We start from the raw sequence: 16197 nt of genomic DNA on the forward strand, positions 1-16197 counted from the left end.
GGAATGATCATGAAATACTTAGAATAGCTCAAACTTGTATTTTGAAGTGACATTTTCGTCGCCGTAGCCGTCGTGTTACTCCCTAACAACGTTAAAAAACGGAACTTTAAATTTTGACAACGGAAAGCTTGAACATTCAACTTTAAAGGCCGGAACACACTAGGTGACAAGTCGCAGCGACAGGTCTCTGCGACAAGTTGCTCCATGTGTACTACTTGCCAAACAAGTCGCTACTAGCGCTAAAGGCGCGGGCAAAGAGATCCAACATTTGGTTCAACATCAGTTCGATTTTGTTCAACAGCGATGTTAAAAAACTGTTTGCCGCCCCATTGGTCAACATCAAAGGATGTTTGAACAAAGTTACATTTTGACATCCCGTTGTCATTGATATTCTCGTTATTAAAACTCCCCAGTAACTACAAAGCGTTTGAAAATGAGCACAATAGCACAAGAACAATGATTTTCAAAGCGCGGGAACACATTCAGCCGCTTCCAATAGCCGTCACAACTCACGCGAAAGCTTTCAACCGGTGCCAATGGCTGAAGAACCGCCGATCATAAGGGCGGAAACTTTTTTCTGTTTGCCTGACTGACTTTAGGTGTCGTACCTCACACTGTATGTCTCAAGTGAAGCATATTTGTATATGTATTTTTTCATCTTTCTTTGCAGAGTCGAAAAGGAGAAGAACGCGTTGCAGTCAGAAGGAGACGATCTTTCTGTCAGCTTGGAAACACTACAGAAACAAAAGGTATGGAATTATTTTTGTAGACATAAGAGATTTCCAATTTCAAGGTATTCGCTCGAAGACAAAAGACAACATCTCAGCATCAAGGAAAAAGCGTTCAAACCATGATTTTATTCTTTAGAAGTTGTTGGTTATTTTTTAAATTTGATCCGGCGAACTGAAGTCAGGCTATGGTGTCCCTGTTGAATGATGCGTTGGCCTCAATTAAAGAGTCCAAGATTAGGAAAGAAATTAAAGTTGTTTGTAAAATGTTGATTTAAACTGCATTTGATATTTTCTTGCTCTTTAGACTCAATCAGACAAACAGAATCGTGCCCTCGAAGAGCAACTCAATGATCACAAATATCAAGTAAGACTTGTTCCATGACTTTAATTGACTTTGCTTCTCCTAAGTTAACAATGAGGGCGTGATTTACGAGCCAAGGACTTAGCGTCGAAATTAGCAACATCTGGATCCACGCAAAAGCTGTCCTTCTTTAAATTAATTTGAACACCTAGTTCAATACCTTTCTTCTATCTGTTCATTAAAACTCGAGCTTACATAACCAAGGACAAGTGCTCTACTGATTGTGGAGACTGCAAATGAAACCAAATTTCATAAAATCGAAGCAAAGCAAATCGCAGGTTAGAAATTTTGTTATCTCAAACGAGCTAATAAAGTTAAAATAACCATTGCAAGAAACTGATTTGTGAGCTGCCGTTTTGAGCGTCGGCAGCCCTTCAAATGAATGGTTGGTTTTTTTAAGGTCAAAGCGGAGTCCCTGGAGATAAAAATTTTTAAAGTCAGATTAGAGAACCAACAAACTTAACCCACATATGACGCAGAGTACTGAGAAGGAACTGGAACCCAAGGGGAGCGCTCTCACCACTGCATCAAACCTGCTCTCCAATCCTCCAAGATGATCTGGGATGTACTGATTATTTACTTGGAGCTAAAAGAATATTTAATAATTATTCCCTGTGCCCACTGGATATGAGATCGGGTAAACGAATCGGCGAGGCTCTGAGCGCCTAGTTGACTAAAAGTCTCGTTACTAAAAAGCGCAAATTGAATAATTGAACTCTGAGCTGTTTCGATTTAAAAAACGACCGGTTGAATCCGTTGCTATGTAAGTTCATAAGGTATGTGATAACCGAGATGGAGTTGGCCAATCAGAGGGCCAGAAACTTGAAGTTCAAGAAAGAAAATATAACAATAATAATAGTAATAGTAGTAGTAATAATAATAGTAATAATAATAATAATAATAATAATAATGATAATAATAATAATGATAATGATAATGATGATGATAATGATAATAATAATGATAATAATAATGATAATAATAATAATAATGATAATAATAATGGTTTTATTTGATCGCAGTTAGAAGAGCTCAAAAAACAAAGTGCTGAACTGGAGATTTCTCGTGGTCGTCTAACCCAGGAGAGCGGAGATCTTGGGAAACAAGTAGAAGAATACGAAAATAAAATCAATGTACTATTGAAAGGGAAGAAGAACCTCGAAGCAGCCGTGGAGGAACTCAAACGGACCAATGAGGAAGAAACAAGAGTAAGCTACTGAATGATTTGCTAACTCGCCTGACGTCTCCAAACATATTTTGATAGGTTGTTTTGATAATGGATTAATTTTGTAGTGAACTCTGGCTGGTTGCAGTCCTTTGTTGCGGCCGGCAAATAGCCAGTTTGACGGTTCATGTTAAAATGGTAGTTTTGCTCCCTACCTCCCCAACATACTCGCAAAGAACTAGAACTACCCAGGATTCACGGGAAACTTATCGTCAGCAACATGGCCTTTTAACGCGGCATGTTCCGTTAAGAGTGTTTTCGAGATTTCTTAAGTCGGCGACCAAAGAAAAACCAAGCAAGAACGACGAAGACATGGAGGGAAGTTGCGATTATATCAACTGTAATTATTCTGACGCAGGGTTTTCGATAGCTTTTTAATAAAGTACCGGATTTGATGATGAGAGTTCCGAACAGGGTTATTTTCCGTTTCAGTGCCCTGGAAGCGAACCCTCAAGGAGGTCTGGTTCCCTTATGAATTACTGTAAATAAAACTCTCAGAAATGCTGTTTACATTCTTGAGTTTGGAGGAAAAAAATTAACTTATCGCGTGTCTGAAATGCCAACAGATCGAGTATTCCGTTTAGTACGCAAAATAAGGCGTTGTTAGTTTGAAGGATTTATTGCGCGATTATCTTGTGTTTTTTCAGCCCATGGATTCTTGAAAAAATTTAAATTGAATCTATTTAAAAAAACAAAAAGAAAAGAAAAAGAAGCGTAAACGTGCCAACCGTGAAATGGTAAACAACCGGTTGAAAGGTCCGGCCTCAAGCGAAAACCCTGTTGATGTTAAGAAAGAGGATTCATATATTTAACTCTTCCACTTAACTGTGATCTCCTTATTTGGCTCCGTTGTTTGGAGGAGTGCTGTAGACAAATGTATCAGTTATAACAGTCTGTCTTACGGCCCGGTCGCGCATTACCGGATTTTTATTTGCTTTGCAAAAAAAACTTGGTCATCCGCAAAACTTGGACGAGTGTAACTAAAGCGCGAGAACCTAACAAACTCTACCAAACTTCACAGAAGCCAGTGTCTTGCCTCCAGACAGGCCGATTTTTTTGTTAGAATACCGAATAAAAAATTGGGTATGCTAATTTTTTTTTTTTTTTTTTTTTTTCGGAAATTGGGAGTTCGTGATGATTTTTTTTGTAGCCTAGTGCCACCCGGCCCTAGTTTAACATTATTAGGGAGCTTAAGCACGCGCGTTTTTGAGACGCGGACGGCAACCGGAAGAGAGCATTTCGCATGCCAGGACAGTGGTGTCTCCCAGATTTTTATACTAATCATCTCTAATGGGGAAAGACACTCAGCAATTTAAATATGGTTGTGTAAAGACAAGTTAAAAGTGAAAACAGCTCACTTCCGGTTGCCGTCCGCGTCTCAAAAACGCGCGTGCTTAAGTTCCCTAATTGCCAATTTAGTCCGCTCAACTTAATGCGTGGGTCGTTTTATTAATGAGTGCGGGTAATCAGTGACGGGCTGATTTATGCTGCGTTCAGTACTGAAAGAACTGTTGCCGAAAGAAGGTTAGAGGGGAACTCAAACTTTATTGTTTGTTATCAGCTTAAACTCGACGTTCAGAACAAACTCAAGAATGCCGAAGCCGATCTTGACAGCATGCAGGAACAAATTGAAGAGTTGGAGGACGGAAAAGCGGATCTGCAAAAACAGCTGATGAGAGCTAATGCGGAGGTCACTCAGATGAAAGCTAAATTCGACCAGGAAGTGTCTGGCAGACTCGACGAATTGGAGGACTCTAAGTAAGAGCAGACTGCCATTGTTCTCTTTCTTTTCCTGCTTCCCTCCCCCCCCCCCCCCCACCCGCCAGGGCCCAGAAGAGGAGGAGAAGGGGGGGGGGGGGGGGAGGTTTCGTAAAGGAAGGGTTCGGGGAGCGCATTATCATTGCCACTGTGTGATGGTCCGGCAAAGAATTGGGCAAAAGAAAGGTATCTGTTGATTGAAATCAAACGTGAAAAGGATAAATATCAAGTACATGGCGCAACAATTTAGTGAAGTTCTTTTCTTCGGTTTTTACACCAGACAATCAATCTCCACGAACACTACACCGGTTGGGTGGCTGTAACTTTGTTTGCAGAACAAATTCGAGCGAGGAATATAAACGGGATTATGGCAAAAGGTGTCCAGTTTTTGTTTCTTATTTATATCTATTGACTAATCAGAAGGGCTGGTACACCTAAATTTACCATTTAAGTCTCAGGCATTTGAGTCGATTTTTTCAATAATTTGGCTCCTTGTCAGCGGTACCTAACAAAGGTTCTTCGCTCTTTCAACAGACGCAAGCTCACCCAGAAGCTCACAGAATCGGAAGAGGCCCTTTCCAGTGCCAGTCAGAAAGCCAGTAGTGCTGAGAAGGCCAAGAACCGGCTCAACTCCGATCTCGAAGACGCTCTCATTGACTTAGAGAAGGTTCGATAATGCGTGTATCATTGGCTTTAACACGAGCGAGTTGAATGTTTTTTTTTTTTTTTTTTTTTTTTTGACGAGTGAATGAAGAGATGTTGTTATCGGTCATGGTTCGGGCTAGCCTGCGAGAGCATCCGGTTTTTTTCCGCTTTAGTTTTACCCACTGAGAAAAAGCGTCTGCGAAACCGAGCCCGAAAAGAAATTGCTCGGCGGGTGAAACTAGAGCCGAAAAAAACCCGGATGCTTTCGCAGACTAGGTCCGAACATACTCGGACAAAAATCGGAATGCTCCGAACAGCAGCGGACTGTCTATCAGTGAGTTGCGGGAGACCTGAAGGAGCTTGGTATTGAAAGTTGGTTGTACAATTGAGCTGTCTTGCTTATTGACCATTGGTTTATTTTTATCTTGACGTAACCTTAAATTTTTGTCAGGCAATTCAGATACACTCCCACTGGAGAGATCAAGCTTCAAATAGGTCGCGAATGACAACTTTTTCTTCTCACAGGCTCAGACGGCTGCTTCCAACTTGGAGAAGAAGCAGAAGAAATTCGACCAGCAAATAAATGAGTGGAAGCTAAGGTGTGATGACCTGCAAGCTGAGGTGGACAATGCTCAGAAAGAAGCTCGCAATTATTCCACAGAGGTTAGTCGATGAAATTTTGACCCTTGCTAATAGCCACGAAGAAGCCATTTGTCAGTGCACGAAATGAAACGTGCTTGAAAATGACAAAGGGTTAAGTGTAAAAGAACTCGCATTTGTCCAGTATTCGAAAGCCGGACCAGACAACTCAGCATTTTAGGTCTGCCGTGTCACCTCCGACTGAAACTAATTGCAACTACGGTCGTGGAATCGGCTGGAGCGGGGATTCCATTTAAATCTATCATTCGTCGTGTTAACTCCGAGATGTATGCGTCAATGTACGATAACTAACTTCATTCGCATCAGTTCAATTCCAATACATCATACCCAATACATGAAGGTTGCTTCCAAAGATGCTAACAACAAAACTGCTTCATACATTATATCATCAAACGACAAACTCTTTTTTTTCCTTAGATGTTCAAGCTTAAAGGCTTGAATGATGAAATGAGTGAGCAAATGGAACTTATGAAGAGAGAAAAGAAGACGCTCGAAGGTTGGCAACTTAACTTGAACTCGCTTTACATTGATAGAACAGTCAACTCTCTCTTAAGCGGACACATCGGGAATTGGAGAAAGTGTCCGTTTGTAGAGCTGTCCGCTTACGAGAATTATTCCCATAACGTGACACTACAAATAAATGTTGTACTCTTGTTCATGTTAAATGAACGGACAGCTTGCCTCCCGCGAAGAAATGGAGATATTTGACGAAACCGACCCCATTCTTCTGTTGCACTATCAAAGGTCATAGTTTTGTTTGTATTACAAATTAAAGACAAATTTCATTGCCAGAAGTCAATTATTAGAAGTGAGGTGTACGCTTAAGAGAGACCGCAAACAAAAGAAAATTTAAATTTTCATTTTCAAAAGTGTCCGCTTCCGTTTACGAAAGAGCGTCCGCTTTCGGGAAAATGTAAATACAGAGGTTGACTGGAAGGTAAAATGGGGAATTAAGTAAGTAAAGTTGTCCTCTTACGAGAGTGTCCGTTTGAGCGAGTTTCAATCGAGTGTCGTAAAACCAAAACCAAAGTAATTACTTTGGCCAATCAAAAAGGACGGAGACAATCCAGTAAACCAATCAAAACTCGTGCGAGCCACGATTGGTTTTGGTTCCACTTCTGATTGAAATGAAAAAATGGCGCGAGAATTTTGAACCAATCACTGAGTGAAGTAATCATAAACTAAAGCAATTACCTAATTGCTTTCGACACTCGATTGAAAACTGCTCTAGCGGAGAGTTGACAGTATTAGATTCGGAAGTACTGCTTATCTTATTGTTGTAAGATCGCTGACATTGAAAATCGCCGCAAAAGAATAAAAAGTACAACCTCAGTCACTATATTTGGCGGCCATTTTTGACGACGACACACGTCAAGTTGGTGGGGATGGGCTGCTCTATTTCTTTAAAAACAAGCCTTCGTGTTTAAATTATTGTCCAAAAAAAATTCTCTGGAGATTCTCCCTCCCTCTTCGCGCCCACCCCTCTCCCCGGCGAAACAACCTTTCATGTCGATCCGCTGACGCTTAAAGTTGTTTGAAACTTAAATCCATCAGCCGAAATTGCGGAATTGGCGGAGCAGCTTGGAGAGGGAGGCAAGTCTGTTGTGGAAATCGAGAAGGCTAAGAAGAGGTTAGAAATGGAGAAGGATGAACTACAAAGCAACTTGGAGGTAATGCCTGTCAACATTGACGTTGTCACCAGAATAAACGACATTCGTGTTTTCCAGGGGCCGCTTGCTCGAAGCCCGTTTAGCTCTAACCGTTAGTTAAGAGGTATCAAAACCTATAGGTTTCCATGGTATTTAACGCTGGTTAGTGCTAACCATGCTTCGAGCAACCCGGGCCAGGTTGCGAGAGTAGGCGATGTTAGCTCACGCGCGAAAACAATTTTCATTTGAAACGATTCAAGTGCATCACTACGGAAGTCCCTAATTCCAGTGGGCTCGATCTGCGATGGAATTCACCCCATCCATTTTCGGTATTAAGGAGTTTTAGAAACCACGACGGCTACGGCGACGAAAACGTTAGTTCAAAATATAAGTTTGAGCTTTTCTAAGTATAGATGGTTTTCATATTACGTCATCACCGCCATGTTAGTGGACGAAAACAAAAGATCTCTCATTAGCTCCCTTTGTTCGTCCTCTAGCAATTGTACATTGCAGCGTTGTTATCTATGGCCCCTTTTTAATCGTCGCATTTTACATGTGCCGAATCTAATGCAAATGAGCGAAAACAATAGGTTTTTCTCATTTGCATTCGATTCGGCCACATGTAAAATGCGACGTTTAAAACTGGCCTATATCTCTGGACATTGGTTGCAAACCACTTATTTCATGATTATTCCATCTTGTTTATATTATGCAATGTGGGCAAAGTGTCCTATAACTGGATTGGTACGGACGGATTTAAAGTAACTAAATGAAACTGAAATATTCACTGTAGTTTGTCGACGTTGTCGTCAAAACCTTAAATTTGGTCATGTCATGTAGACGTTGTGACGAGTACGGAAGAAAAATGTGCCGCACGTGCTGCACGATCATTTTGGTTCTTTCAACTACTTTTTGGCGTTGGCGTTGCCATGGTCGTCGTCGTCGTTTCTTAAAAAACTTGCACGATCCACGATTTTGCATTTAGCACGAACAATCCGTCGTGGGGCTACATGGTTGCCGACCAATAAGAGGCGTTGTGGTCTTCAGTCCCAATCTGATTGGCCATAATTTGGCGGGACCCGTATTCTGAATTAAAATAAGACAGTAAGCTGATGAGCCAAAGCCAAACGAGACAGGTCGACACCTCCTGGGCTATGGACTTGTGATTGCTCTTGATTCTGTACTCCTTTCCTATCCAACCGCGAGAATCCAGTTTCATTGATTTTGCACATGGCTGTGTTCTTCTCGGGCACGGTACAGGATACTATTGTTGGAACGTTTCCTCTTGTTTTCATCGCTCAAAATGAAAAAACTGGGTCCACGTTAGCGTTTTCGTTTCGTGCCAGGCTTCCTACACTACAACGCTCGAAATCGTTGACGCTTTTTACGAAACTCTTCTTATCCGCACATCCACGCCCATGCGTTTTGAAAAATTCCTTCACTTTGATGGCATTTTTCCTAAATGTCTCCGTTTGCGCCTGTCCAAACGATGCGTTTACAGTTCTCCCCTTTTAAAGACGTTTTCAAAATACTTCGCTTTCGTCGGCTTTTTCGGGGATTGTTGTGTTGCTGGTGTGCAAAAACGCACACAAATGATTCCTGTCAACGGAAAACGCTTTGGTGTGGATGGGTCATTTTATCAGCAACCACGTGAATTAGATGAAAAAAATACCTTAAACCACTTCATTAAGAAACTGCATTTCTGGCGCAGATCTTATTGGCTCTCACAAATGCCCTACGAGCTCTGTGAGTTGCTTTCTACGTCACACTATGCTCTGTATTATAGGAAGTCGAAGCAGCTCTGGAAGCCGAGGAGTCTAAAGTGACGCGGGCTCAGCTTGAACTGAATCAGTACAAACAAGAAGCCGATAAGAGGATCGCTGACAAAGACGAGGAGCTTGACAACCTACGGTATGCATGCGGCACTGATGTGTCCTTGTTTTCAAACAATTCGTATGTGCTTATGACGTTTTATATCAACTCTCAATCTTTTAGCAAGAACCATGCTCGCCAACTGGAGAGTCTGCAAGCTTCCTTGGAAACCGAAGTCAAGTCCAAGAGCGACTTGGTAAATCTATTGTTTAAAGTCAATCAATACAAAATGTTAGCATCGACAACGAGTGTGACTTCGACTACGAGTTCGAGGATTTTGATTACTGCGCATCCGTACTGCGCAGCCCGGCTTGCTCAACGACTCGTTCCGGCAAGTTGGTCTGCGACGACTTAACATCAAAAAGTCGGAGCGGAAAGTACGAGTGTGTCAAAAGGAAATTGCGTTTGCTTTTTGCCCTTAACTGTAAAAGAATTCCACTAGAAAAAAAAATGGAAACAACAGCAACTCATTCAAAACTGGCGCCGAAATGTGAATTTCTTCCCATGATAGTATTATCTTCAGACTGGAACTCGTGTTATACGCTTTCTTAAAAACGTGGAGCGCGACTTCGAGAACGAGTACAAGTTGTACTTGTTCTCGTACTCGCGCTCGTTGCCGATGCTAACATTCTTTAAAAAAATATACACGGGAACAGCGAAAAGCTCGTTAGAAATCGTGGAACATGCACGTGTATTTAGAGCCCGCGGAGCTCTTGCAGCTCGATGGGTAGCGGGTCTTACGGAGGTCGTAGGTTCGAATCCTGCCTTGGGAACTTTTTCAGTTGACCTTTCGCCCAGTGCCAGTGAACGAGCTTACCATACACGTGTATGATAAGACGAACCTCGGAACTGTGAAAAAAATAATTGAAGAACAAATAATTATTATGTCTACAAATGGGCCTTATCCGCGCGGTAGCCATATTGGCGATAGACAATAGATTTCGTACCCCGAGCCTCAAGTTGAAATGTTTCGAAACGAGTTTCGGTGCGCAAAAACGAGAGTTTTTAATCCCTCTGTACTCAACATGGCCGCCGTGTAATCTATTAAGTTACATAGGCTACGTCAAAGTTGGCGTAGAAGTCCTTACCTTACCTTTGGCCATGGGGCCAGTAAGTAATTACTTGAATGCAACAAGAGGTTTCCCAAGAGAGGAAATGCGAAGCATTTCAAAGTTTAATGTCATGAAACGTGGTAGGTTGAAAACTCAAAGGAATTATGACACCAAAAATCGACTCTAAAAGTCTCGGCGCTTTCGAAGAGTTTTCGTCGGCGCTTTCAGGGATGACATGCAAGTTCAAGACACGGCATAACTTTCCTGAATGAGTGAAGAATCCATTTCTAACCGTCCTCATTCTTTCATTTGACAATAAATTCTCCTTTCAGATGCGTGCGAAGAAAGGCTTGGACGCTGCTAACAATGAACTGGAAATCAACTTGGACAACGCTTTGAAGGTAAAATGACGCTGTTTTCCACGCCCATTGCTTGCCTAGCTGTAACATTTCTGTTCTGTTCGCAGTACAGAACAGCAACTCTTTTAGGGGACAACATTCCAATTCAAGTGGACTTGATTAATAAACGATAAGTTTGACAAAGAACAATTTGTTGTACTTGGCATGCCCTAAACGAGGGATTTGAGCCGCGAAACTATTGTAGGTAGTCAACAGAATCAATATTTGTGTTTATTTCATCGTAATAGCCAAGCGCTTTTGCCTTGGGGTACGAAAAAACAAGAATGAAGGACAAGGATGGGAGGGGTGAATAATGCTATCTTTGGAAGGGAGATTTTTAGTTTATCCCTTTTCTTTCCTTTGCAGGCCAACGGAGAATTCCAGAAGAACTTGAAGAAACTGCAACAGCAAGTAAAGGTCAGTGTCTTGGGTTTTCCTTGGGAAGGTCCGTATCCTGATTCAGTTTCCGAAATAAGGTGGATTTTTCTGAACAAAGGAAAGGGTGATACGAGAAAAAGGTTTTGTCCTCGGCAACAACCGCTGGAATCCGGAAAGAGTTCTTACTCCACGGGTGCCTTCCACTGATCACAAACACATTCTCCAAACCTTTCCATGGAGAAACTCGTTGCATCAGGAACACTGCAAATTTTGACCGGATTGGGAAATCTGTAAATAGCCGATCAAGTGGCCTCATAATTGGATCGATTTTTTTTTTCAAATTTTGTTCGTAAAGAGTATAGAAGAGTCTCTAAGCATTTTAAGGCCGCCAATATAAGAGTTCTGCCTGCCTTTAGGTGTGGATTCGTAAGATTAAATTTTCGAAAAATCTGGTTTTCATTCCAAAACGCGCGTTTGGATTTCCTCCAAGAAAACGCAGTAGGCAAGTGTTCGTAAGTCGGTGAATCTGTTGCACGCCAGGGCCGCAAAATTCTTGCAAAAATGAGGACTGTTTAGCTCAAGTGTTCAGTTTTTTTTTTTCTGTGCTGTTTGTAGGATTTACAGATGATGGTGGACGATGAGCAACGTGGTCGAGACGATGCCCGCGAAGCGGCGTCGAAGGCGGAGCGCCGCGTGGGTGAAATCCAATCAGAATTAGAGGATCTGCGCAACCAACTAGAACAGGTAAATTTTGCACTGTGCCTCGGAAGTGCAGGTCATTTTAGTTTTACCGTTTACTCGCTATGCAACTTAACCTTAACCCAGAACTTTCTTTTAAACAACACAAATCAAAGCTTCCTGGCAAAAAATGTTTGCCAAGCATGCATAATTAAGTTACAAACAACGGAGATAAACTTTCAAAAACTGTTTGGCTGAACTGTTTTCAAAAAAATCCAATCTCAATCCATTTTAATCTTGTTCAATTTTTGCCCATCTCTGCTTCTTTTTGTATTTGCTGATTCATTCCAACCTTCCTTCTTTGAGCGTAGACTTTCACCAAACTAGAGGAGTCTTTGCCAAACGTATACCTTTGGTGCCGCTCTTGGACAGGCCATATGATTTTGAAAGAGAACTTTTGAATTTCATTTCGGGATTTTGGGCCGCGATTTTTAGTGTTTAGTTATTCATTCACTTAATTGCTTTTGTGTTTGTTTACCTTTCCCCAATCTTTTTAAATAAGAATTGTTGCTTTCACAAATGTTTTCTTTTACGGCTCCACTTGCTGCTATTGCTACCCCGGATACCTCGTAAGCCATTTTAGTTAAATTCCATCAATTCACTTCAGCAAAATACGAGGGTACGAGTATAAAAGTAAACTAGAGGTGGTTGTTGATGTATCAAACAGAAGCATCAAAAGTACGTGGGATCCTCGGGTGACAGAGTTTTTATTCAAGCTAACAATTTGATGTCAGTTTTTCATGCGTCTGACCTGTTATTGTTCATGAATTTCGTCATAACATTGTCAAAGTAGCTTTTTACCACAATTGCTTGTAATCTCGCAATCTGATTGGCTAGTTTGCCGTTGTCGATGAGAGTCTAGACAACGCTGTACGCGACATGCTCGCGTCAATTTGTCACGCAATGTAATAAACAATTAGGAACGCCCATTTTGAGAAATAAACCAATCATATTGCGACAAAGTTATAGACAACGCTTGCTCTTTCTTCGTGTCATGATTTTGGTCACGCTCTGAAATAAAAAACTTTCCTTAAATTCATGTGTTCATTCATGTTCATTCTCCGTTTGAAGCACAACTTTTATGTTTGTATAACCCCAGGCCGAGCGTCTCCGAAAGCAGATGGACCATGAGCGACAAGAGGCGATGGATAACTTGACGCAAGCCACAAATGCGAACAATGCATTGGTTCAAGCAAAGAAAAAACTGGAAGGTTCTATTGCCACCTTGCAAGAAGAGGCAGAAGATCTGGAGAACGAAGCTAAAAATGCCGACGACCGGGCTAAAAAAGCTGCGATTGAGGTAAACTCAAACCTCCATAAAGTCATTCCGGTCGTTTGTTTGTTTTCAAATTCATTTACGACTTGTCCAAATGCATGATCTGATTGGCTAAGTGCACTCATGCGAATCACCCGGGAAACATGTCAGCTATTTTGGTAATTTTGTGTTACACGAAATCCAGTCACGGTGAGCAATGACTTTTGGGCGAATGTGGGCCTTCAAGTTACCAGCTTGACAACCTGTAAGGACAACGTTTGTTTCCACAAATTTCTTTACCATTGGTCTAATTTGTTGAATTTCATCTCATCACCGAGAAAACCTCTTCAAAGCATAGTTTGTCGACAAAGTGCACCGAAACTTAAATGTTTTTCTTCACAAAGGTGAATGTTTCAACTAGTAACAAACATGTTTCACTCTTTTCGCCTCGTCATTTCGCTTTCTTTATGAACTGCATGTACAAGGTTCATAGTGCAGTATTAGTAATCGAACACGGTGGGAATCAGCTGTTTAACATAGGACTCCCTCGCTAAACTGCACTTCACTCGTTCATTTTGTTTAAGCCTTTAAGCCCCGAGGGGTTCCCCATTGACGAGTAAAATCGTCTGGCGTTAGACAGAGTAAAATCTATAAGTGCCATTTGGCACTATCGCGGCTGAAAGGGTTAAGATATCTATATATTCCACGATTTTCTGTCGTAGAACTGTGACACACTACTTACCTTGTAATCAACAGTTCCAGCGTATGCAACAAGAGCTGGCTCAATCCCAGGATCGCTACAACAATGCAGACCGCGGCCGCCAATCAGCCGAGCGTCGAGTCAAAGAACTAGAACTTAAACTTGAAGAGCTCGAGGCCCAAGGAGGCAAGGCACTTAAGAATCAAATCAAGAAACTGGAGCAACGGGTAAGAAAGTCGAGAAATGAGAGGCAGAGAGAAAGAGAAGCGTGGCGTTTAGGGAAAACTGAGCAAACGCCAGATTAAAATTTGCTGCTCAGCTGTCGAAAACGGTTAATGAAATAACTCGTATCTCTAGTTGTCATCGTTTTCTCAGGCCTTACTTGTATGTTACGTTTCGCCTTCTGTCCATTTCAACTGCGAGTGCGAATCAAAAAGGCGCCCGGAAACGACGAAATATTGTTGCCGAAGCAAATGTTTCCCCGTTCGCGTCCCCAGGAGATTTTTTGCGGAAGCAAAATTTGCTTCCTCAGCAAATGTTTCCTCGTTTGCGCGCCCAGGAAACATTTCGGGGAAACAATGTTTCCTCGTTTTCGGGCGCCTTAAGGGCCACAAATGAAACTGCAAAAATCTAGGAGCTGCAACTTGCAACGCCCTTAGTAAAAAGCGAGGTTAGTAAAGATGCCTGCTGTTTCTTCAAGAGGCTTCAAGATCTACAATGGGAACGTTGGCGAAAATGTTACCTCAAAATATAACTTTGCACCATCGTAAGTCTTTCGTGATTATTAAATCTCGTTCATGTCACATAGTATGGGTGAATTATCCTAAAAATAAATTGGTAAGAGTGGTTTCAGAGTGAAAATATAAAATGAGAGATCCTCGATTTCATGCTCACGTTGCCGTTTCACGCCGTTGCGAGAGCGGTTTTTAAAAACAAATACCAGAGTAATTACTTCGACCAATCAGCACGTGCAAACAGCCAAATGAACCAATCCAAAATCGTAGCATTTCCATGTAACTTGCTCAAAGCGCGGGAAAAGTCGCGCGTGCAAGTAGTGATTGGTTTTGGTTTGCTTTTCATTGTTTCAGTGGTTAATAAACTGGCGCGAGATTTTTAACCCAGTCATCAAGCGAAGCAGTTGCAGTCGCATAATTACTTTCGATAGTTATTTGAAAACTGCTCTATGCAGAGTACGTGCAGCATGAATTTTTTTTCGTGTTTTAACGTCCCTGTAGCCTTCGTCGTTTGTTAAACTCGCTTTTAAAATTATCGGGCTGTAGTGTAAAATTTGGGCCCGCTAATTTGGACGATTACTGCTCGCGTTCTATCTGAGATGTCATTAACTCAGAGCGAAGTTTTCAGCTATCGCGCAAGTTATGAAAAGGGAGAAAGAAACTATTAAAAATGAGATACCTTTGGTAGTCAGTTTTATTTCAAACATCCGCCTCCGTTTGTCCTTGCGCGCAAATACGAAACCTTCACGGACAAACGTCAAAGCCTTTTCCCAATGTGATAGCTGTACTTGTATATGGCAGTCCTCTCAGTTTTACTGGATGGATTGCAATCAGCTGTTAAACAAATCCTCTTGCTTATAGAGTGGTTTTCAATTGAGTTTCGAAAGTAATTAGTGAATTACTTTGGTTTATGATTACGTCACTCAGTGATTGGTTGAAAGTCCTCGCGCCATTTTTTTCAACCAATCAGAAGTGAAACCAAAACCAATCGTGGCTCGCGCGTGCACATTTTCCTGCGCTTTGTGTGGGCTATGTGTAATTACTTCGAGTTTTGATTGGTTTACTGGATTGTTTCCGTCCTTTTTGATTGGCCAAAGTAATTACTTTGGTTTTGGTTTTACGACACTTATTTGAAAACCGCTCTAACCGCGCGCTTTTGAACAAACAATTCTTTTACCTGGCAACTTACCTTGTGTCGTGTCATTTGTACCAGTGCAGGGAGTTGGAAGTGGACCTCGACAACGAGACCAGACGCAGTTCAGAGGTGCAAAAGAACTCCAAGAAATTAGAAAGGCGTATGAAAGATATGGCACAGCAACAGGAGGAAGACCAGAAAAACCTACAGCACAGCAAGGACCAGATAGACCGTCTCAACAAGAAGATCAAAGCTACCAAAAACAACCAGGAAGAAGCGGTAAGAACTTTTGCTTTTTTCGCGGGTGGCTCTTTTCCCTTTTTTACGCTCGTGTGGCTCGCGAGACACGAGTCAGCAAGCTTCGAGAACGTTCTTTACCTCGCTCTTAAACACAGGCGCTGAGTTCCCAAGGGATCTGGTTGCTTTTGTTTCCAGCAAGAAGGCCTGTTTGTAGGCTGAAATGCATCGTTCAACCAAGTCGTTTTTCTCGCTTTTCAATCGATCGCAACGAGTAATTGAGCTGCCTAAAATAACTCGCATATCCCTCTGCCATGTTTATCACGGACCCAGTTCTGACTCCTAAAAGAGCGAATGCTTTCAATGCCGTTGTCTCGAGGCCCTTTTCAGGGTGCTTTGCGCGTCCCGAAATTCCTTCTTTATCTAAAAAGACGTTTCATTGCAGGGATTGTTTCAGTTTTAAATTCTTTTTTGGTTATAAGCAAAAAAGGCAAGGCCAGCATTTCAGAATAAGGGGATTGTACGCGAAACCTTGTCATTCAATCCCCACTGGCGGTGACTGGAGGATACTTGTAAAAAATTCGAGTGCTCGTTTGCGGGAGTCGATTCGTATCCTAATATTTGGTACATTTTAATATTGACAAAAGCAGTCTCGACTATCCTTAAGAC

The 16197-nt window shown here is 41.8% G+C and overlaps 1 protein-coding gene across 2 annotated transcripts in view; it reads left to right on the forward strand.

The window, feature by feature from the left end:
- The window catches only part of LOC137970779 (myosin heavy chain, striated muscle-like), an 81374-nt gene that overhangs the window by 60433 nt on the left and 4744 nt on the right, over positions 1–16197 (forward strand). For both annotated transcript variants that reach the window (XM_068817342.1, XM_068817341.1), the window contains exons 31-46: positions 671–749; positions 1036–1095; positions 2115–2300; positions 3879–4075; positions 4610–4742; positions 5246–5383; positions 5798–5876; positions 6935–7050; positions 8816–8940; positions 9025–9097; positions 10286–10354; positions 10718–10768; positions 11345–11473; positions 12567–12767; positions 13479–13649; positions 15370–15570. In XM_068817342.1, the coding sequence (XP_068673443.1) occupies positions 671–749; positions 1036–1095; positions 2115–2300; positions 3879–4075; positions 4610–4742; positions 5246–5383; positions 5798–5876; positions 6935–7050; positions 8816–8940; positions 9025–9097; positions 10286–10354; positions 10718–10768; positions 11345–11473; positions 12567–12767; positions 13479–13649; positions 15370–15570 (2008 nt within the window). The remainder of the gene's footprint in view (positions 1–670; positions 750–1035; positions 1096–2114; positions 2301–3878; positions 4076–4609; positions 4743–5245; positions 5384–5797; positions 5877–6934; positions 7051–8815; positions 8941–9024; positions 9098–10285; positions 10355–10717; positions 10769–11344; positions 11474–12566; positions 12768–13478; positions 13650–15369; positions 15571–16197) is intronic.

Source organism: Montipora foliosa, chromosome 9, assembly GCF_036669935.1.
Source record: "Montipora foliosa isolate CH-2021 chromosome 9, ASM3666993v2, whole genome shotgun sequence".
NCBI lineage: Eukaryota > Metazoa > Cnidaria > Anthozoa > Scleractinia > Acroporidae > Montipora > Montipora foliosa.